This window comes from Crocuta crocuta, unplaced genomic scaffold (assembly GCF_008692635.1).
Source record: "Crocuta crocuta isolate KB4526 unplaced genomic scaffold, BGI_CrCroc_1.0 scaffold27, whole genome shotgun sequence".
NCBI classification, from domain to species: Eukaryota; Metazoa; Chordata; class Mammalia; order Carnivora; family Hyaenidae; genus Crocuta; species Crocuta crocuta.
In genome coordinates, this window is record NW_027532250.1 from 2,048,915 (window position 1) to 2,070,692 (window position 21,778).

General features: G+C 51.5%; 2 protein-coding genes and 1 long non-coding RNA gene across 5 annotated transcripts in view; 2 read left to right on the forward strand and 1 right to left on the reverse strand.

Moving 5' to 3' along the window:
* Positions 1-168: 168 nt before the first annotated feature.
* Positions 169-21,778, reverse strand: part of RTF2 (replication termination factor 2) — a 40,490-nt gene continuing 18,880 nt past the window's right edge. Inside the window, exons 6-9 of one of the 3 annotated variants that reach the window (XM_077778299.1) lie at positions 4,077-4,190; positions 1,822-1,876; positions 1,611-1,700; positions 169-565 (exon numbers count right to left, since the gene is read on the reverse strand). In XM_077778299.1, the coding sequence (XP_077634425.1) occupies positions 387-565; positions 1,611-1,700; positions 1,822-1,876; positions 4,077-4,190 (438 nt within the window). In that variant the 3' untranslated portion in view covers positions 169-386. Of the gene's footprint in view, positions 566-1,604; positions 1,701-1,821; positions 1,877-4,076; positions 4,191-21,778 lie in introns of all 3 variants that reach the window. The other 2 variants (XM_077778298.1, XM_077778297.1) reach the window with 2 other exon arrangements.
* LOC144243264 (uncharacterized) lies at positions 6,075-9,276 on the forward strand. Its single transcript, XR_013338589.1, has 3 exons — positions 6,075-6,859; positions 7,331-8,869; positions 9,102-9,276. It is a non-coding gene; the product is annotated as an uncharacterized LOC144243264 (long non-coding RNA).
* On the forward strand, positions 14,837-21,645 carry LOC144243341 (putative beta-1,3-galactosyl-O-glycosyl-glycoprotein beta-1,6-N-acetylglucosaminyltransferase 7). Its single transcript, XM_077778374.1, has 4 exons — positions 14,837-14,901; positions 15,575-16,601; positions 17,767-17,862; positions 21,433-21,645. The coding sequence occupies exons 2-4, from the start codon at positions 15,635-15,637 to the stop codon at positions 21,639-21,641; spliced, it is 1,272 nt and encodes a 423-aa protein (XP_077634500.1). The 5' UTR covers positions 14,837-14,901; positions 15,575-15,634; the 3' UTR covers positions 21,642-21,645.

Genomic DNA, 21,778 nt, shown 5'->3' on the forward strand with positions numbered 1-21,778 from the left:
CCTGCCCCAACCCCTGAAGGGTGAGGCCCGCACTGACCAGCACCCGCAAACACGGCTGCGGGTACAGTGCGTTAAAACTTGCCTCTTCCTTATAAAGGTCCGTTTCACTGGCCTGTTTAACCGCTAACTATTAGCCACTTTAGTCAAAATGAGCCGAGCACACACCCGTCAGGGATCTGGAGTCTTTAATCATGTTCAGCACAGAAGGCGCAGCCCACGTGTCTCTCTGGGCAGTGGGGGGCCAGGCGCATCTGCAGGGGGAGCGAGCGCGGGGCCTGTGGGAGGGGCGGGCAGGTGCGGCTGCGAATCCGGGTGCCGCACAAGCGAGGGTGACCTCACAACCACGGGCACACGGGGGGCCGGCAGAGCCCAGGGGACCCCGGGCCTCAGAAGCAGTAGGACGTGTGGGTGACCCAGTGGGCCGACTCCTCCTTGGGGCGCTTGGCAGAGCTGTGGGAGGTGAAAAGGGACTTGTACGCCTCAGACTCTTCACTGTCCGCAATGCGCCTCTTTGTGGCTCCACACACAGGCTTCTTGACTTTTCCAGAAGAGCTCCCGTTTGCTGCTGCAAGAACGAAAAGTCAGATTCGTCAGGGTCGTAACTACAGGTCACTTCCAGCACCACACTCTTAAAAAGGAAAGGAGTCATCTGGGGAATCTGCCGCCGCCTCTCTGGGGATAAATGTGGAAGCACGACTGCCCGCTCCTGGACAGACGGAGCTACCGGACTTATATCTGTCATGTGGAACCACACCATGACCATGGCTGCTGCTCAGCTCTGGCCCAGCCCCGTGAATGATGTATAAGAGATCATCCTCACCAGGGGGCGCCATCCGCAGCTTTCGCGGGGGCAGGAACGGAAGTGCCAACGGGCTGGGCCACCTACGGCAGGCCAGGTGGCCACTACGTGTAAGTGGGGACTGGGATCCAGGAACCGCCGTGGATGCCACTTACAGCACAAGATGACACATTCTTTTACCTAGTAATCAATCGGCGTTTCTTTTTTTGTGGAATAAGTATTTTCTCTTAAAGGTAGCGAGGAGAAACGCACTGAATTCCGGACTATGTGCCAAATAGCCCTTTGAGATTTGGCCAAGAGGCAGGGGACGAGCTGGCTCTGAACATCACACTTGGTGCACATAAAACCCGAGCCTGGGGGCGCCTGGGGGGCTCAGCGGGTTGAGTGTCCGACTTTGGCTCAGGTCATGATCTTGCAGTTTGTGAGTTTGAGCCCCAGGTCGGGCTCTGTGCTGACAGCTCGGAGCCTGGAGCCTGCTTCGGATTCTGTGGCTCCCTCTGTCTCTACCCCCTGAGCCCCAGGACACGACCCAGCGTCTGCAGTCGGGCTGCTCCCTGTGCAGCCTCGGTACCGTGGCACCAAAGGCACACTGAACAAGAAGACAATTGGCAAGTACACCAGCCTCCATCGGGCAGAGCCCGGGCTACAGGGGCTGTCTCTTCGCCTCTAGGAGAAGCTCAATGAACTACTCAGAAACATGACCCGGTATGCCCTTGAGCTTCCCATTTGCTCCAGTGAAGACAGTGACCTAAGCAGCCAGTGAGCAGCTTCCTGCACGGCTCCCCACTGTCTCACCAGGACCCACCTGTACCTCTGGGAGCCGAGCTGGCTTTCTTCTCTCTGGAATCTAGGCTGGTTTCTTCAGGCTTCCCGGTCTTCACTTTCGATGGTCCTGGGGATTCTATTAAAAAAGAAGAAAAAAGAAAAAAAAGAAAAAGAAAAAAAAAAAGTCAAAATAAAAAACAGAAGTATTTTAAAGGAACAGCTTTTTGCCCAAGTAAGGACGTTTTCAAGGGTCTTACCTTCACTGACATCTGGTTTTGAGACAGACTCTACCGCTTTGGGTTTCTTTGCTTTCTGTAAAGAGAAAGGGCAGACGGGAGCTGTGCGCGGACTCCCTGCATTCTGGCAGACGTGTGGTTGTGCGCCGGACAGGCCACTGCAAGTCGTGGAGGGGTGGTGCGCACCCCGGAGATGTGTCGGAAACCATATCCGTTCCGCGAGTTTCCAGCTATGTGCTCCTGCCTCGTTCGGGAACGCAGCTGAAGACACCTGCCTAGTTCTCGACTTATAATATTCCAGAAATCACATTCTCACAAGTCTTAGACCCAGGTTTTAGCGATGACACCGCTAAGGGTGACTACAAATAACAAAGTAGAGACAGGACCTCATGTCCCCGCAACAGAAACACAGACTGGATCTAACCCGTACCAGTGACTTCATCAAAGCTGTCAACCTGCTTTGATAGTTGTTTGTTTAACTATGAAGACTTGAGGCTGAGGGCGCCTGGCTGGCTCAGTCAGAGACTAAGACTTTCGGTCTTGGGGTCATGGGTTCGAGCCCATATTGGGTGTAGAGATTACTAAAGTAAATACACTTAAAAAAAGACTTGAGGCTATACTAAAAGGCACGTTGGCCAAATCTCCTAAACTCTGGATTACGTCAGATTTTTAGGCACTAAAGTTCTGTCCCTTAAAATAACTATATTGGTCAACAGGAATTTAAAAAAGGAAAGTGACCATTCTAAAATCACAGGTGTGTGAGAACTGACTCGGTGACAGAAAACACAAACAGAACTGTTTACTGAGAATCTCAAATGCCATTGTCCTGAGTATCCAGAAGGTGGCACCACAGGCACACTACCTAATTACTTCAGAAGGCTCCCATCAGTAGAAAACGTGAAAAAAAGACCTTCCTCGGGCACCGGCCTTGAACCTGTAATATACACAGGCAGAGGGACTTATAATGCTTGTGCAAAATGTAAAAATGTCTGGTAACCGTCAAAGCTCGTCAAAGCCGTCTCCAGGCTTCTGCGTTCTCGCTTTGCTCCCTTGATAACGAAACCCCAGTAATTCAGACACCAATGCAGCACACATGCCCAGAGCCCCGTCCTCCACCGGGATGAAAACGGCTCTGAGAAATCTGTTGTGACCGCATCACTGGTAAATGCCACCACACAGGGGTTTCCCCGTGATTCTATGCACTCAGGACGGCGCTAATTCTCTTAACACTTCAAGCATTCCTCTGAGTTCTAATCACAAAAGTTCTCCCGCACTTACCATGAACCTTAGTTTTTCATTGTTTTATTTTTAACCTTTTAATTAACAATTTTTTAAAGTTTATTTTTATTTTTTTAGTAATCTCTCCACCCAGCATGTGGCTTGAGCTCATGACCTCGAGATCAAGAGCCACATGCACCACCAACCGGGCCAGCCAGGTGTCCCCCGCTTATTTTCTGTAAAGAATGAAACTTGCTATTGGCGAGCAGCCGTGGGGCTCATGGCAAACACCTTGTGACATGATGCCATGTACTGCTGGCTGTGGCATGGCCGGCGCCTTGGGGACCTCGGGGCTGATGAACTGCTTTCAGCCCAGTCCTTACGGCAGGTCCGCAAGCAAGGAGTCCGCTGCTGGCGGAACGTGATTCTAGCCCAGGGCCACGAAACCAAGCCTTCACGGGGCACATCCAGCCAGGGCTCCAGATGCCACTGCAGAGCCGCAGTGTCACTCCCGCCCAGTCCCCCCACCAAGGGCACAGGGAGGTCGGGGGGCTCCGGGACCTCCCTGTGAGGAGGCTGCTTAGTTCCCTGCGTCCTGCGGGGGGTCGGATGGCAGGCTCCCAGGGCCGGGGTCCACCCCCAGTACCTCTGGGGGGCTCCCGGGACCTGCACACCTGGGCAGCATGGGCTCTCCCGACGTGCGGTAACGGTGATTTTCTCCTTCTAGTTTACAAGCTCTGAACACTCAGCACGACTCTTCCATCAGTGCCAGCTCAGGGGCTGTGTGGCTGCCCCCACCTCGGGCATGACCTTGTGGGCCCTCGCCCCTCTCGGCGACGCCTGTCTTATGAAGGAGCTCTCGCCACCCCAGGTCGCCGAGGAAGCTGGGTGACGGACAGCAGAGACGCCCCACCCGCACTGTGAGCCCTGAAGGAGCCACCTTGACCCCCGCCCGCCCGCCAGGGGCCAGCAACACAGCTCGGGGGGTTGCAACAGGGCCCGGAGCCGAGGTGGCCGAAGCCTCCGGACGGTGAGGGGCAGACACAAGGGGAAATTACCTTTCCCAGCTTCGCCCTCAGCCTCCTCTCCTCCATCCTTCCCTTCAGCGTCTCCACATCCTCCTTGGTGCCGTTGAGCACGATGATGTCGTCGTCCTGGAAGGCGGCCCCGCACTGTGGAGGGCGAAGAACAGAGAACCTTCTGTCACCCCGCGGAGGCCAGCTCTCCCTTGCCTAACAGCCGCTCTGCAAACACTCGGGAAATTCCCAAAGTGTCTTTGAGTCCAAGCTCTGCCCTGGCAAGTCCTGCATGTGGAGCCAGCGTGGTGGGCCCAGGAAGGCCAGTGTCTGGGACCCCAGATTTCAGTAAGGTCCCCACCACCTCCTGTGTCCGGCTGTCTGTCTTCCCCGCAGGCCCAATCTGGGTGTGTGGGAAGGCCGCGATCCCAGACACCAGCCCGCGGTGGGCATTCAGGAAAAGTCCGTGTAAGGAATCCCCAGCACTATTTATTGCGCACCTGCTGCCGCTTCGTCTCACGATGACTAATTTCCTAAGAGCCCGTGACGGGCTGCGCGGGGCCGAGCACTGCCCAGAAGGGAAGAAGCCCGCAGCTTCCCTCCCAGACGGAGCCGAGGGCTGTGAACCTGACCTTGCATCAGCATCTCCGGGCCTGATGGGACCCCAGGCCGGTGTCCTATTCAGGAGGTCTAGGGTGGGGCCCAATAACCCGCATTTCTCATGTTTTCTCAGGTGACGCGCTGCTGCCTGTGGGAACCCTGCTGTGAGAAGCCTGCTCTAGGGTCCAGGAAGAGGGCCAGGAAGAGGGGAAACGGGCTCGGTCCCAGCAGGAGGGGAGGGACCTGTCTGGAGGCACAGGCCGCTGCCCACTGTTGTCCCCACAGGGGGTCTGCTGGGGAGCCCGCCCTGCTCGGGCGAGGGTCCCGGCCAGCATGGGCTCTGCTGTGTCCTCTTCCCCTTACTGTGGGTCCCCAGGAGGCTGAGACACGCCGGTGGCTTCTCTGGGCCTCAGGTGCCGCATCTGTTAAATGGGGAGAAGAACGAACTCCCACCGCGCTCCGGGCTGAGGCAGGAGTTGGGGGGAACAACGCAGGGCATTTGGCACAGGGCTGGGGACCCAACAGTCAGCCACCATCAGCTCAGCCGCGGCCGCAGCTACGCGTCCTCCTGCGGGACAGCCGCCCGCGCAGACCCCGCCCCGTCCCAGGACGCGTGTCCGTCTCTAACGAGCTTCCCCGGGAGAAACCTTGCACGGGTGTGGCTGCATCCGCTTTGCTGGGGAAGGTGCCCTCTCACGGAGGGGACAGCACGGGCTCCTCCCGACTCTGCCTGAGTCTCTGTCCCTTACCGCCTGGTGACGCCACTTTACTGGCTGGCCGGCAGGTGTGCGAGCCGTGCGCACGAGCCTGTGCTGACCTGGAGCTCCTGCCGGAACAGGAGCAACGGCCGCCCTGCTGCGCCCAGAATCTCTTTCAGGGCACACGGCCTCCGCACAAGACACGACACGAAGTGCCCTTCTTAGAAGCTGCCAGCCCTCCCGGCACCTCCCGACACCCAGGGGCCAGTCAGCCTGTGCCGAGCCCTCCGCCGCCCGAGCTGCTCACGCATGTGCTGCCCCCTCCCAAGCCCACCGCACAGGAGCCTGGGAAGCGTCAGGACTGAGGAGACCCTCCGCTGGCCCCCAAGTCGTGAGGTGGAGGCCACGGAGAAGTCACAGCGGCCTCGGAAGGGCAGGGGCTTGCTTTCCGCCATCGTTGCAGGGAGGCCTCCAGGCTCTGCAGGAGCCCCCGGGAAGCCCCACACCGTGGGAGATTTGGGGAGAGCCTTCTCGTGGGGGGTCTCCTCCTTGGGTGGGGAATGAAAAGGGAGCCACAGGAAGAATCAGGCGGCAGGTGCGGCCCAGTGGGGCTGGGGTGTCAATAACCCTCGCGAGAGCACAAAGGAGGCAGAAGGGAGTCCCCGTCTGTCCCGCTGGCCTGCCCCTTCCCCCCACCCCCCCGCCCTGCTCCAGNCAGCTGCTCTCCACCATTCCTCGGCACCCCCTCTCCTGGCGCGCTGGCAGTTAACCATCTCTTTCTTCCACACGTGACCGGTTGTCTAGATAGGACTGGGACCCCGTGTGCAAACAGTTGGGGGGGGGGGGGGGTCCAGAGTTGTATTTTTAAAGTTGAATTAGCCGCTAACTACAAAAAGTCGAGAACCTCTCGTACTAAAAACCTTGCTTTCTCTCCCAAATCCAAAATATCCACTAACACCAAACCCATCCTCTCAAGGCCTCAACTGCTGGGACCGAGCAGGGCTGCCCCCTGGAGCCAGGCACGTGACCCTCCATGGGCTACAGGCCCTGTCACTGGCTCTTGGTGCATGCCTGACCCCAGGAACTTGGGCAAGTTGTCTATCCCCTGGGGGCAAGTGAAGCCAGAACAAGGAGATTTCCATCCACTGTGGCTGTGGCTCTTCTCTGGGGACTGAAGGGGTGAGGGAGGGTCACTTTCAAAAGGGGGGGAGTTGCAACGACACAGCTGGCCCAAAGGGACTGACTCACTCTCTGCTTATAAAGTAACACATACTGTAAGTAAAAAGCTCCCATATCTTCCTGCAAATGCAGTTTTCTTTTTTTGTTGTTGTTGTTGTTTTTTGTCTTTTTGAGAGAGACAGACAGAGCACAAGCTGGGGAGGGGCAGAGAGAGAGGGAGACACAGAATCAGAAGCAGGCTCCAGGCTCCCTATCGTCAGCACAGAGCCCGACGTGGGGCCTGAACTCGTGAACCATGAGATCATGACCTGAACCGAAGTCAGATGCTTAATCGACTGAGCCACCCAGGTGCCCCTGCAAATGCATTTTTCTATGTGTACATCTACTGCACAGCTGAAATCATGTATTTTATTTTTTTAAGTTTGTTTATTTTGAGAGAGAAAGAGAGCAGAGGAGGGCCAGAGAGGGAGGGAGAGAAAAAAAATCTCAAGCAGGCTCTGCACTGTCAGTACAGAGCCCAAAATGGGGCTCGAACTCACAAACTGTGGGATCATGACCTGAGCCAAAACTGAGAGTGGGATGCTCAACTGACTGAGCCACCCAGGCGCCCCAATGATCTATTTATCTTAAATCTGCTTCCTTTTATCACTTATAACTTAGGTGTCCAAAAAATGGGGGAAAATGGTTAAATGAATCTTAATGCATTCTCAGAAAGAAGAGCAGATAGAGTTTCTGACAATGTAGAAAGTGCTTTGTGCTACAAGAAAAAGACTACAAATTGTATAACCAGATGACAGATTTTTTTTTTTTTTTTAACAGGACTGGGGAAAAAAGCCAGTATGGAAGCGCCAAGGGAGCGGTAGTGGAATCACAGGCAACATGCTCCTCTACCTGTATGACTAGGTCGTGAACAAATGGAAGAGTGGTTTCTTTTTTTTTTTTTTTAAATATTTTTATTTCTAGGAGGGAGAGAGAACGAGACAGAGTGAGCAGGGGAGGGTCAGAGAGAGAGGGAGATACAGACTCTGAAATAGGCTCCAGGCTCTGAGCTGGCAGTCAGCACAGAGACCGACGCGGGGCTCGAACCCACGAACCGTGAGATCATGACCTAAGCGAAAGTCGGACGCTTAACCGACTAAGCCACCCAGGTGCCCCGGAAGAGTGGTTTCTCAGTCACTGGTCTTCAAACAGCACTTGCACCCAACAGCCGACAGCGGGCGTCTGGCCCAGAAACCCCACTGCGGGGCTCGCTTGGCCTCCGGCACAGAAGCCTGTCTCCTGCGCAGGCGTACTTCAGCGCGTGCAATAAATGAATGTGTGCCTGTGTGTGTACGCTGACTTTTAAATATTCACTTCTGACTGAGTGTCAAGCTCAAATGTCGGGATATGTGCAAGAGGAGAAGGAGCTACGGTGCACGGTTTGTATCTCTCGGTGTCACTATTTTTTTTTAATGTTTTTCACACACTGAGCTGACTGAAGACATGCGACATCCAAGGTCGCAGTGGCGAGTCTCCCCCAGTAGAAGTCATTCCTTCATTACTGGGTGGGGAGGGGGGCGCGGACAGAGGATCTGAAGCGGACTCTGTGCTGACAGCAGAGAGACCGATGCAGGGCTGGAGCTCACGAACTTCGAGACCATGACCTGAGCCGAAGGCGGACGCCTAACTGAGCCGCCCAGGTGCCTCGGCTTCCCTACTCTTAATAGGTCTGTCTGTCCGCAGTTAGCCTGAGAGCGAGCAGCGAGTGAGAGGGGCCTTTACACCAGAGAAGGCGAAGGCACTAAGGGCGCGTCCCCAGCAGCTGCGATGAGAACAGAGGTGTCACTGTGAGCAGCCCCGCCCCTGGAGGACAGGTCGCACAGCGCACTTGTGTCCCTGAACTCAGGCCCCCTGGAGGGCGGGGCTGAAACACCAGTGCTACTCAGGCAGCAAACAAGGTTTTTAAATGACTTTCATTTATCTCTTTGATGAAAAAGGATCAGTTAACTAAACTTGGCCTCCTGTTTTTAAAAGCCTTTGTGGACTCTGACCCATGACAGCCAGGACTCCATTGGGCTCTCAGAACCAGCATCACTGCTGCCCTTCTCCGGGACCAGGCGCTGACGGCTGTGGTCTCAGGCGGCGACCCAGTCCTGAAGCAAAAGTGACTCTTTTCCAATCTACAGCTCAGAACCAATAAGAATAAAAATCCTCCAGGGACGAAAGGCTAATAAAACCTGCCAAGCAACTCTGTTCATGTGATTTAAGCGGGAGCCACGGGAAGAGAAAACCCAGGCGGGGCTCCTTGGAAAAGGAGCGCAGCTTCTGGGAAACACTGCATTAACTCTGCACGGGTCACGGATGGCAGACGCTGAGCAGGTACAGTTCTTAAAATGTTTTTCTTTGCCTCTTTTATGGTTTTAAAACAGAAATACTGGAACATCAGTAACATTTTTAGGGGCACCCAGTGGGCTCATCATTAGAGCGTGTGACTTGATCTCAGGCTCATGAGTTCAAGCCCCATGTTGGGTGTGGAACTTTCTTAAAAAAAAAAAAAAAGGAATATCAGTATTATTTTTATTTTTTGTTTTGTTTTTTTATTTATTTCTAGGAGAGAGAGACACACACAGCGTGAGCAGGGGAGGGTCAGAGAGAGAGGGAGTCACAGACTGAAACAGGCTCCAGGCTCTGAGCTGGCAGTCAGCACAGAGCCCGACGCGGGGCTCGAACCCACGAACCGCGAGATCATGACCTAAGCGAAAGTCGGACGCTCAACCAACTAAGCCACCCAGGTGCCCCTTATTTTTACTTTTTTTTTTTTTTAATGTTTATTTATTTCTAGGAGACAGAGAGAGAGACAGCATGAGCAGGGGAGGGTCAGAGAGAGAGGGAGTCACAGACTGAAACAGGCTCCAGGCTCTGAGCTGGCAGTCAGCACAGAGCCTGACGCGGGGCTCGAACCCACGAACCGTGAGATCATGACCTAAGTGAAAGTCGGACGCTTAACCAACTAAGCCACCCAGGCGCCCCCCTTATTTTTACTTTTTGAGAGAATGTGTGAGCAGCGGAGAGGGGCAGAGAGAGAGAGAGACAGAGACAGAGAATCCCAGCAGGCTCTACACTCACAGCGTGGAGCTGACACAGGGCTCAAACACAACTGTGAGATCATGACCTGAGCCAAAATCAAGGGTTGGGCGCTCAACTGCCTGAGACCCCCAGGCGCCCCTCAGTCGCAGTCTTCAGTGCAGATGTAGCAGGCATCTTTTTCCCGCAAACAGTCCTTACTCTTTGGTTCGGCCAAAGACAGCAAAAGTGGAATATTTTCCAGAATGAGATGAGATTTTTAAATTTAAGATGCCGCCACCTGCTGTTTCCTCATGCGGGAGGTAAGAAGTGAGTAAGCCTCAAGGCCACGTCCAAATTCTCAGGCCTCATCCTGTACCCAAACATACTAATGATAACTTCTGTTGTGGTTCTGAGTAGGGTGCCCTATGATGGAGTTTTCCTCTTTGTAGCAAAGTGGCTGAAAAGGGTGTGCGTGTTGTGACTCAGACACCTACGTTACTGGCCGGTAGGATGGTATTCGAATTCAAAGTCGGCCTAGTATCATAAGCTGGGACCGTCTAAGAAACCGAACACTCTAACTTGGGTGTAGGCATCATTCTGAGGCCAACAAAAATAAATAACAGACAGCATATTCTCACTGCTGTGACTTGAGTGACTTTTTGAAGACAAACCTGCAGTAAATGGAGAGTGAGGGGCATCCATGGTCTTGGGGGTCAGCGCTGAGCACCCCATTCCTACTCAGGCAGAGCGCCTCCCCTGGCTAGGCTCGGTGGGGAACTCAGTCCATCTGCTCCCACACCCCGCCCCCAGGACCCCATCGTGAGTCCAGCAAATGGAGACCAAGTCATTTAACCTGTGTATGCTAATGTTAGTGCTCTAAAACAGTAATATTCTAGAACACACAGCAAACTACTTTAAGTGCATCTTTAAACATGCCCATTCATTATCTGTTCACTCACAGAAATGAACTCTGTTAAAAAAAAAAAAAAGCATAAAAGAGTTAGTTTATACAGGGTGTCAACTTTTCAACAAAGAAAAGCCTTTGTTATTATTTTTTTAAGTTTTTTTTTTTTAATGTTTTATTTATTTCTAGGAGAGAGAGAGAGAGAGATAGTGTGAGCAGGGGAGGGTCAGAGAGAGAGGGAGTCACAGACTGAAACAGGCTCCAGGCTCTGAGCTGTCAACACAGAGCCCGATGCGGGGCTTGAACCCACGAACCGTGAGACCATGACCTAAGCGAAAGTCGGACACTTAACCGACTAAGCCACCCAGGCACCCCAAGTCTTTGTTATTATTATTTTTAACGTGTATTTATTTTTCAGAGAGGGAGAGAGACACAGCATGAACAGGGGAGGGCAGAGAGGGAGGGAGACTGAGTGCTAAGCAGGCTCCAGGCTCCCAGCTGTCAGCACAGAGCCCGACATGGGGCTCGAACCCACGAACTGTGAGATCATGACCTGAGCCGAAGTCAATGCTCAACCGACTGCGCCCCCCAGGCACCACCCCCTCCCTGAAAAGTCTTTATAACAAATTGAATCTCGTCCTAACAAATTCAAAATGACTCCCCTTACAGGAAGTGCTCCAGTTCTAACATAGGACACCAGACCCATGCTGCTGATTTTTGTTTCTGGCTGTTAAGGCTCACTGTGGGGTGGGGAAGGGGGGACTGTGGATGAACAAAGAAGAGAAGAAAAAAATGTACCCTCCTGGCCCAGTAATTAGGGGAGTAATGTGTTTTGAAACAATCCCTTGGATGTATTCTATGCTCGGGCAAAAACATAAACAGCAACACAAGTCCGTCTGAGAACTGGGACTAAAAATCCCGTTATCACGTAGCTTCTAGCACTGTGTAAGGGAAAACCGTGTAAACCCCGTCCTTGACCACAACTTTGGTAATGACTTCTACAGGGGAGCCTCACCACTACCCCTTGGATGTTGTATGTTTTCAGTCAGCTCAGTGTGTGATCTTCACAACACCACGGTGTGCGAGCTATTCCAGAATGTGCACCCTGAGCACGTTCTGCTGACGCTGCCTGCCACGGGCTCTAGTGACGGAGGGCTGAGGGGCTGAGGGTACGGAGGGCTCAGGAAGGAGGATTTAAGTAACCGACAGGGAGCTCTTTCTACACACATGACAGTAAGTTTAGGAGCCGCCCGTGACTTTAGTGACACATGAGGAAACAGTACCGGACACTAAACATGGGTCTGGTCTCGACAAAGAACCTTCGTGTCCACTCCAGAAAATGCAAGGGTAACTGCCACTCTTTCTTAAAGCCTTTAAAATAAATACATATTATAAAAACATTTTTTAAAGTGTATTTATTTTTAATTTACTATTTCCTTTTTATTTTTATTTTTTTAATTTTTTTTTTTTACAAATAGTTTATTTTCAAAAGTGTATTTATTTTTGAGAGAGACAGAGACAGAGACAGAGCGTGAGCGGGGAGGGGCAGGGAGAGCGGCAGACACAGAATCTGAACAGGCTCCAGGCTCCGAGCTGTCAGCACAGAGCCCGATGCAGGGACTGAATTCATGAACTGTGAAATCATGACCTGAGCTGAAGTTGGATACTTAACCAACTGAGCCACCCAGGTGCCCCCAAATAAATAAATATCTTAAATATAATTTTGTGTGGAGAAAAAAAGTGGTTCAGAAAGCAGTGAGACTGCACTTTTTACTGAGCTGCATGTTACCCACACTTGAAAAGCACCACTTACATGTCTTGGAAATTAGTGCAGTGGGAGAAAAGTCACATGTTAACAATTACATTTTCATTATGGCAACAAAAGTGGACTCCACGTTAGAGACAAAACCGCTACAAGCTGCCAAGAGGCTGGGAAATGTTAGCCAAACTGATGAGGCACGCCCCCACTTAAAGAGGAACCGCTGGCACTGCCCCCCCCCCCAAAGAGCTGATGGGGATTTCCAGGGTCCCCCCCTCTGCTGGGTGCTGTGTTGGAGCCACAGCAGTGGGCTCCCAGGCCTTCACCTGGGAGGCTGGCCTGACTGCCTCAAAGAGCTTGTGGTGAAGCGGTGACAACACAGCCATCTGCTGGGGACTCTGGCCCCGCTGCACGGGGCACCTCGCGCACAGTGATCTCTCAGGCGGGGACCCTCCTGGGCCCCTGTGAGCACAGCACTAGCACCAGGAGGCAGGAAAGGTGGCAGACGAACACAGGCCGGCCACCGTCCCTGTCTCTGGAGAGGGGACATAGCCACTTAGCCCGGTGTCACCCAAAGCACAAGGGATTCCACACAGGACCTGTCTTCCTTCAATTATCATAAACTATTGAACACATCTAACTCCCTGTGGCGGAGCCACAGTCTACACGGGGCATAATCTGTCGGCAGAGTGAGGCTAACAACACTTCTATGATGAAACCAGAATGTGTGACTTTAACCACAAGCCTAGAAACAAAACCAAAGATGGCAAAAGCCAAAAAACCCCCAAAACCTCCTTTCCACACTAAACATAATAAACTATGGCACATGGTTTCCCTTTAACCAAAAAAACAAAGGGCGGGGGGAGAGCAGAAGGAGAGGGAGGAGGAGAAAGAGACAGAGAACCTCAAACAGGCTTTATGCTCAGTGAGGAGCCTGACATGCGGCTCAATCCCACGACACTGGGATCATGACCTGAGCTGCAATCAAGCATTGGATGCTGACCCAGGCGCCCCAAGCAAAATTATTAAAAGTAGTTAAAAGCTTTATTTTAATTTCATTTCAAGAAGGTATTTCCTCCCTAGTGAATTTCTACTACTATGATATAGGTTTTGTGTATGTTAGAGATGAGATACGAAATGTGTCAATTACGGTGAATACTTTACAAAATGTATTATGGAATTTATAAAAACATCGTTAAAATTATGCAGCTAATGTTTCATGTTTGGGGCAATCAATGAACATTTGCCAAACTGGCACAAAAAACTTGGCATACTGAGTCAGTGGCTGCTTTCTATTTTTGAAGCAGGGTGGGTGAAAACGAAACTCTACAAGAAAAATGAGTACATTCTTTAAATTCACAATCCATTTACAGTTTTAGCTCATAGCTTAAGAGAAGGATAGCTAGCTCAGGATGCTGCCTAGTCAGTGCTTTATCCAAACAGCATTGGAACTAATGATGTGGAAGGGCAAGGGACGAGGGTCAAATCCGAGATAAAACACGGCTCAAAAGCAAATGGGCTTCTTATAAACAAGAAATAGCAACAGGCAGAGACATGACTTTTTATAGAAATCAGGAGCCAGGATTTCTAAACAAGAAAGAAAATTTAGTGATAATGTAGCCATTTTACTGGATCGGTTTTCTTCCTAAATTCTAAAGGATGATCCCTGCATGCGTTATTAAGTAAAAATAATAATCAAAACGCCTTGGGTTGGTCATCTTTGCTCCTCTTAAACCTATTCATTCATTTCTATAGGACTCCAGAAAGGCAACTAAATTATTACCAAATAATTTTATCAGGTGAGACAGCTCGTCTTTAATCAATGAAGCCTTCTCTAAAAAATTCATAAACTCATTTCAACAAACCAAATTCTGTGATGAACAAAGGTTCTCTTGATTTATTGCTTTCTTTACTGGGAAGAATTATAAAATGATACAGGATAAGAGCATAAAATGAAGTCTGCATGATGTACAACAGGACAGCATTCACGTCCAAAATAAGTATTTGAGATTTTTTTTTTTTTTTTTTTACCTGTCAAGGGAAGGGCGGTAACATGTGAAAACACGCCCAACACCCTTAGACACCAGGGGAATGCAAAGTGAAGCTGGAGTGAATCAGCCTCACACACCTATCAGAATGGCTAGAACGAATAAATCTGACCGCACCAAGCACAGGGGGGCGGGGGGGGGGGCTATCAGGTCCCTGGAGCTCCCCACTGCTGCGGGAAAGTAAAACGGCACAAGCACTTTGGAAAACAGCTGGCAGTTCCACTCTTAGGTATTTACCCGCAGAGAAACAAAAACGTAGGTCCTGTTAACATCACCCTGAAAGCCTGCTGTTTAACATTCCAGAAGTTTTTACTAAGGGCTATTTTTTGTACAACTGCCACTGCTCCTCATTTAGAATTGTGTTTCAAAGTTCATCGCCCCTACTGTGCCAAAATAAAGTCTTTAGCAAGCAGCTTCGTAATCACGAGGTTGCTGAAGCAGTGATCAGGATTTTCTGCGAAGTCAGTGAACATGAAGAGGTCGGCAGCCATGTCAGTACCGCACATGGCTACTGGGCGAGGGCAGTGTGAGGCCCAAGCCCCTGCGGGGTGGCAGCACTCTGTTCTGACGTCAGGTGAAGGGGGAGTGCGCGCTGGCCGACGAATCCCAGAACCACGGTAGACCTTCTGCTTCCGTAAGCCCTGTTTTGTTCAGTTTTCCCAAGGCTGATACATTTCGATAACCTGGACGCACTGGTGTTAATTCTGTGTGGGCCGGGGCCACCTAACCAACTACCAGCGTGGTTCCGCACTGAGGACCACCCGCTTTGGTAGAGCTATCGAAGCACGGGCACAAGGTCCACATAAGACCCGTGCGAGAACGCTTACAGCATCTCGGCACACCCAGCACCGGGTGCGAGTTCAGGGTCTGTCCACAGAGGACCAGATGCACGCATTGTGGCCTGCCCACGGCACGGTGTGCTGCGCGGCAATAAGAAAGAAACAGTGGTCACAAATCTAAGGTGCATAAAATCTCAAAATTATTATCCAAAGTGAAAAAAGCCAGGCAGAAAGTACACAGCGTCCGACTCCGTTTATACAGTTCGAGAGCACGCAGCTAAGGTACAGCGACACAGGGAGTACCAGAGACAGGGTGCGAGGCGGGTGGGGTGAAAGGGGCACAGGAAATCTCTCGGGGGGCGGGGACGGCTGTCCTGACGACAGCGGTGATGGTTCTGCGGGCACACACATCCAGCTTCACACGAAGCTGAGCACACACGATACTTTCTACACGTGCACTGCGCTTCGGCGAAGCTGCAGGCTGGGGGCGCGTGCCGCCACCCTGAACCCTCTCTGTTGTTCTCCTAGGGCGCCTAGAGGGAAAGAAGTTCCGACCACGGTGATAAGAAGGCACCGGGAGCTGAAGACATGAGCCAGTTGCGGGTCACGAAGCCCGGACTCCTCGTGTGCACAGCCGTGTGCGTGTGCGTTTTCCTTTATTTAAGGGACCCAGCTCCAGAGGAGCTGACGGAGCCCACCGACCCCGCAGCAGTGGAATGCGGCTTTTATCCAGATGAACTGTGTTTGGCTTTGTTTGAAGGGAAAGAGGCCGCCCCCCAAATTGCAAAATTTTGCAAAAACCCTCATGGTTCCCAAATACTTGCCCACATGCACAGGGCAGGAAACTGCTCTCAGGTCTCCCAGAAGGTGCATTTCATAACCAGACCCCTGTCTGCAGAAGAGGCCAACTTCTCTTTGGCATATATTGTATCTACTCACAAGGACCTGACTATGTTTGTGCAGCTGCTCAGAGCTATTTACATGCCTCAAAACGTTTACTGCATTCATGTTGACAAAGAGGCCCCAAAGAAGTATAAGAGTGCTGTGCAAACCCTGGTGAACTGTTTTGAAAATATTTTTATTTCATCCAAGGGAGGAAGAGTGGCCCGCACTGGCTTTACAAGACTGCAGGCAGATATTACTTGCATGAAAGAGCTGGTCCGTTCCAAATTTCAATGGAGCTATGTCATCAACCTTTGTGGACAAGACTTCCCAATCAAAACCAACAAAGAAATCATAGGCTACATCAGGAGCAAATGGGCTGACAAAAATGTCACTCCTGGGGTGATCCAACTACCAAACGTTACCTCCAGGACAAGTGGACGTCAGCCTGAATTGACCCCTGAAGGAAGTATCCATGGAGCTCCAGAAGGAAGATTCAAAGAGGAACCCCCCCATAACTTAACAATCTATTTTGGAAGCACTTACTACGTACTAACGAGGAAGTTTGTAGAATTTGTACTGACGGACATCCGTGCAAGAGACCTGCTGCAGTGGTGCAGAGGTGTCCCGAGCCCCGAACAGCACTACTGGGTGACCCTGAACCGACTGAAAGGTAAGAACACCCAGCAATACGGTGTCTGTTCAGATCAGAGGCAACAACAGAAGTTTATTCTTAAGGGAAAATTGTATTTCACTATTTGCCAGGGCTTGGTGAAGAGCTCTACATTTTGCAAAACCTTCTTCCACTTTGGGGAGTACGGGAGGGTCTTTAGGGGTCTCAAGTTTGCTGAGAGAAGGCCATGTGCCCAAACCAGCCCAGCTGCTTTTGTTCCCTCTCCAGAAAGAAGTATGACCAATAGCAGAGCACAAATCTTCAGAAACTTCTTCATTTCTTCATTCACTCATTAAATACTATTACTGGGTATATACAAGGGCCAGACGTTGTGCCAGTAAGAATGGAAAACATTAGGGGTGCCCGGGGGGCTCAGTCAGTTGAGTGCTCACCTTCGGCTCAGGTCATGACCTCGCGGTTCATGAGTTCAAGCCGCAGGGCACTCTGCTGTTGGCACAGAGCCCGCTTTGGATCTTCTGTCCCCCTTTCTCTGCCCCTTCCCCACGTGTGCTGTGTCAAAAATAAACATTTTAAGAAACAATGGAAAACATTAAAAGTAGTAATTCTGGGGGTGGCAAACACGATACCTCAGGTAGGTTTTCTAAGAGGTGGAGGGAAACCTGCTGTCCTCCCTCCTTTAAGTGGCCTTACTTTGTCTTTGTATAAAGCTGATTTGCTTCTATAAGGGATGTGGCTTCAAGTCTGAATGGCTATAATCGGTCCAGATGACCAGGCAAACACTGAATCCAGCAGAAATCGATTAGGATTTTATTATAGTCTCTCATATCCACTGAAAATTCTATTTTCAAATCCCCTCTGAGGGCCGGCTGTTACGCAGAAAACACAATCCAAAGAAACCCAACACCATCATGCCAACGGCACGCTATACGTGCACAGTGAGTTACTAGGGATGGAGACAGGGACGAAAATGAAAGCCGAACACAGGATTTGGTCAACCCCACTGCCGCTGCCATGCACACTGCCCACCCCAAAGCGTAGCCTTCCATCAGCTGACAAGCAAGCACTTGAAGCGAGGCTGGACTTTCCCTCCACCTTCCTCCCCGACTGTGGCCTCTGGGGAGAGGGGGAGCGCGGCGTGGAAGAGCTGGTGCCTAAAGGCTGAGCAGCTGCCTGTCCACTGCGATGCTTGTTCTTTCCCCCTTAGATGCCCCGGGAGCCACGCCAGACGCCGGCTGGGAAGGAGCCATTCGAGCCGTTAAATGGAGAAACGAGGAGGGAAGTGTTCACGATGGATGTAAAGGTAAAAATCGAACCAAATCAAGAGAAGCCTTCCAATTTTACAAAAACTATCCAAAGACGATCGTTAGCGGGGCGCCTGGGTGGCTTAGTCGGTTAAGCGTCCGACTTTCGCTTAGGTCATGATCTCGCGGTTCGTGGGTTCGAGCCCCGCGTCGGGCTCTGTGCTGACTGCCAGCTCAGAGCCTGGAGCCTGTTTCAGTCTGTGACTCCCTCTCTCTCTGACCCTCCCCTGCTCACGCTGTCTATCTCTCTCTCTCTCCTAGAAATAAATAAAAAAAACAAAAAAAACAAAAAAAACAAAGATGATCGTTAGCAGAAGTAGTGATGGGATTCGTGAGGTCCCAACTACATGAGGTCAATTTTTTTTAGAAAAACTTATTTATAATATCTAGACAGAAAAGCGCACAAATCATATTTGGGTAGATAAATAAATTTTCACAAAGCAAACACACACTCAGCTGCAACTCTAAAAGGTCTACGGTGCTTGCTTCGGCAGCACGTGTACTAAAACTGGAAGAGGGGATTTGAAAATAGAATTTTCATGGGGCGCCTGGGTGGCTTAGTCGGTTAAGCGTCCGACTTTCGCTTAGNAAATAAACAAACAAATAAATGGTTTAAGAAAAAAATACAGAAGCTAGCGGGATTCTTCCACCTGCTCCTAGAATTCAAACTCAAACATTTATTTATTTATTTATTATTAAAAAAAAATTTTTTTTAATGTTTTATTTATTTCTGGGAGAGAGAGAGAGNAAGTCGGACGCTTAACCGACTAAGCCACCCAGGCGCCCCTCAAACATTTATTTAAAAACAGCTCTGTGTCTCCCTGGTCTCTACCAGAGCAGGCGAGTGAGGAACGCAGGCAGACGTTCCAGAGTGCGGGTGGCACTAAGTTCTTGCTGAAGAGAAGGAAGGTCTTTCCGCTTGGGCCCCAGGAGACTCTCCCTGGGAGCTGTGAATCCTTTTTCCCCTTTGCCTGGTGTCCAGGGGTTTTAGTTACCAGGACAATACAGAAGAGTAAGACCTGGGGTAGGGACGTTGGTGTCCTTCTTTGGCTAAAAGGCTGGAAAAGCAGCGGCTGGCCGCAGACAAGGGCACAGCCTCGGGCGGAAACGCCCGCCTAGGCAGCGAGGGACCCAGAACCGGGCTCCTGTCCCGCCACCATTCACGCCCAGTGTCGGGGCACCGCTCTCCCCCGCCACCTGCAGCGCAGGGTGAGGCAGCTGCCTGAGAGCAGCAGAGGTGAGGGGACAGTCGTCACGGCGCCATATGGACAGGTATAGTGGGGCGAATGCTCTGGGAGCCCACAAGGAAAGAAAAGTGAGGTGTCTGACCTTCTGGGGGCCGCAAACTGTTGGACAGAGACGGCAGGAAGAGCGGGGGTGCATAGCAATCCTCCCTCCCCAGGCATCCGGCCTGGCCTCTCTGTCTACACAACAGTGTCCCAACAACCGCAGAAACCACCGCACAGACACAGCCACCGATTTTAATAGTGCATTTGGGTGTGGCACTCGGGCTTGATGCACAAAATCAGCCTGGTTCACCCAGTTTCCCAGCCGTTTAAAAGACTGACCTAAGAGAAACAGGTTGTAGGCAAATTAAAAAATGTAAACCCAATACCAGAGAATAATTCAAAGACCAGCAACTTCTGGAGCCGTGTGCACAGCCACTCTCCTGACAGGTACCAGGTCAGAAGGGCTGGAATACTTTTCTAGCGTGTTCAATAAATATTTGAGCCATGATTCAATTAGGGAGCTCTTCACACAATAAGGTGGTGATGGTTAGATAGGCTAAGAAGCAACCCTGGCCTTTCTTCAGAAAGCAGGAGCTCCCTGCCATCACACACTGGGGACAAGACCAGTAAGTAAATATTCAGGAAAGGCGGAGGGGAGGGTGGGGGCTCAGACTCCTCCCCAAAACATGATTCATTCACAGAGTAAGAAGTCATGAAGGCTTGCTGCTACCCATAACGAAGTCAGAATTCAGAATTCTTATAACGACAACCTGAATATTTCAATATTTGCCACAAAAGCCCAATTACTGTAAACGTTACCAAAAAATCATCACTGCCCCAAAGTAAACACTGCAGCAAGTTCTTGCCATCGCTCACTTCAGACTGCGAACTGTGTACTAGGAAAGCAGCGGGACAAGTGGCCACCGACAGCCGGTGCTGAGTCAGCCCCCGCCTCAGGCTGAGCACTGGCAGTGACCGTAGACCCCTTCGGAGCCCCGCTCTGCACCCACAGGCAATCCTCACAATGGCTCTCAGTTATTCACACTTTACAGATGAGGAACCCCAGGCTCAGACAGGTGAGGTCACTCCCAATGTCACAGGCAGCGGCACAGGAAGTGGCAGAGCTGGGTCCCTAAGCTGTCTGCTGCCCCTCCAGTGGATAAGTACCCACAGAGTGAGTCACCCTGCTGTTACCAGCAACCAAGAGTATTGTTTACTTGTAATCACCCAAACGGCATTAACCTCACGCTGAGGACTTGCCACGTGCCTGTGTCCCCTTCCTGGTTCAAGTTCACGTGTGCACACAGTAGGGATTATCCAGTTACAGTCATAGGGCAGCCGATTCTCTCTTCGCTACGTCCTACGTTGTTCATGCAGCTTGTTTTCATGTTCATACTTTCCAACTGGTTCAGTGTAATTCTACTGACAATCGATGACACTGTACCAAGAATGTCTATCAGTTAAAAACATGTCAATTGTGACAAGAGCCACCGCTTACGGGGCGCTTGCCCTGTGCCAGCTGCTTGGCCCTTTCCTGGATGAACGCCTGCTCACCGGCAGAAGGGTCTTTCCACCTCGGTCCTGTCTTACAAACAACACTGGACGGTTCTATACGTGCAGGTCAGCCCCTTTTCTATATTTCCCTGAGATAGGTTCTTAGAAGTAGGATCAATGGGCTGGCCTGGAGAGAGAAGCAGGGTGGAGCTGAGCAGAGAGAGAGGATGGACCCTTCCCTCACACGCAGACTGAGCGCTGGCTCGTCTGTGAACCGGGGGTGGGGATGGGAAGCACCTTGCAGCGCTGGCCGGAGGGTTAAGAGAGAGAGAGAGAGAAGGAAGAGCCGAGCACAGCGTCAGGCACGTAACGTGAGCCACTGAGCTCGTCGTGAAGGAATCTGGCCCTGGATTCTAACTACCATTTCGATGTCAGTTACTTCTATCTGCATCAGTGCTCACCCCGCAAAAGCAAGAGAGGGCCGGGGCAATTCTGTGTTAACACCGAGGCAATTCTTGCAAACTCCCCACGACCAAGGAAAAAAACCAAAATTTGTGGAGCTCAATTCAGAATTTAGAGCTGGCCGGGCAAATGCATGCTGTGACATCTCCCCCGTGCTCGTGGCTAATGACACTCCACAGCGTCCCCTTAAAGTAGCCGTCACGCATGTCAGAGACCGCGAGCAGAAGGAATGCAAGCGTCCTGTCAGAGCCATCGCGGAGGCTGTGTGTGGTCTGGCCTCCGTGAGGCAGGGGCCTTCCTGGTGACCTTGGAAGAGCATCACTTTTCGGGTGTGAACGTAAACCAATGGGACAAACACACTAGTTTTTGTGCTTCTTTCTACAGGGCGCTACGTCCACGGGAGCTGCGTGTACGGACCAGGAGACCTGTCATGGATCATTCGGTCGCCTTTGCTGTTCGCCAACAGAGTGGACTCGACAGCCCCTCTGGTGGCCACGTGCCTGGAGAGGCGGCACAGGCTGCAGGCGCTGCGTCAGGCCGAGGTTCCCGCGGAGCCTCACTGGCGCTTGCAACAGGAGGGAGAGTCATTTTAACACGAACTGGAGCCGCTGAGCTGGGCGTGTGGGGGCGTCTGTGCTCTTCCACGTATCGCTGTTTCCCTGGCTTGTGATAAGAGAACATTTAACCAAAGAAGAAAGAATGAGAACTGATTCCTCGATACAAGCTAGCC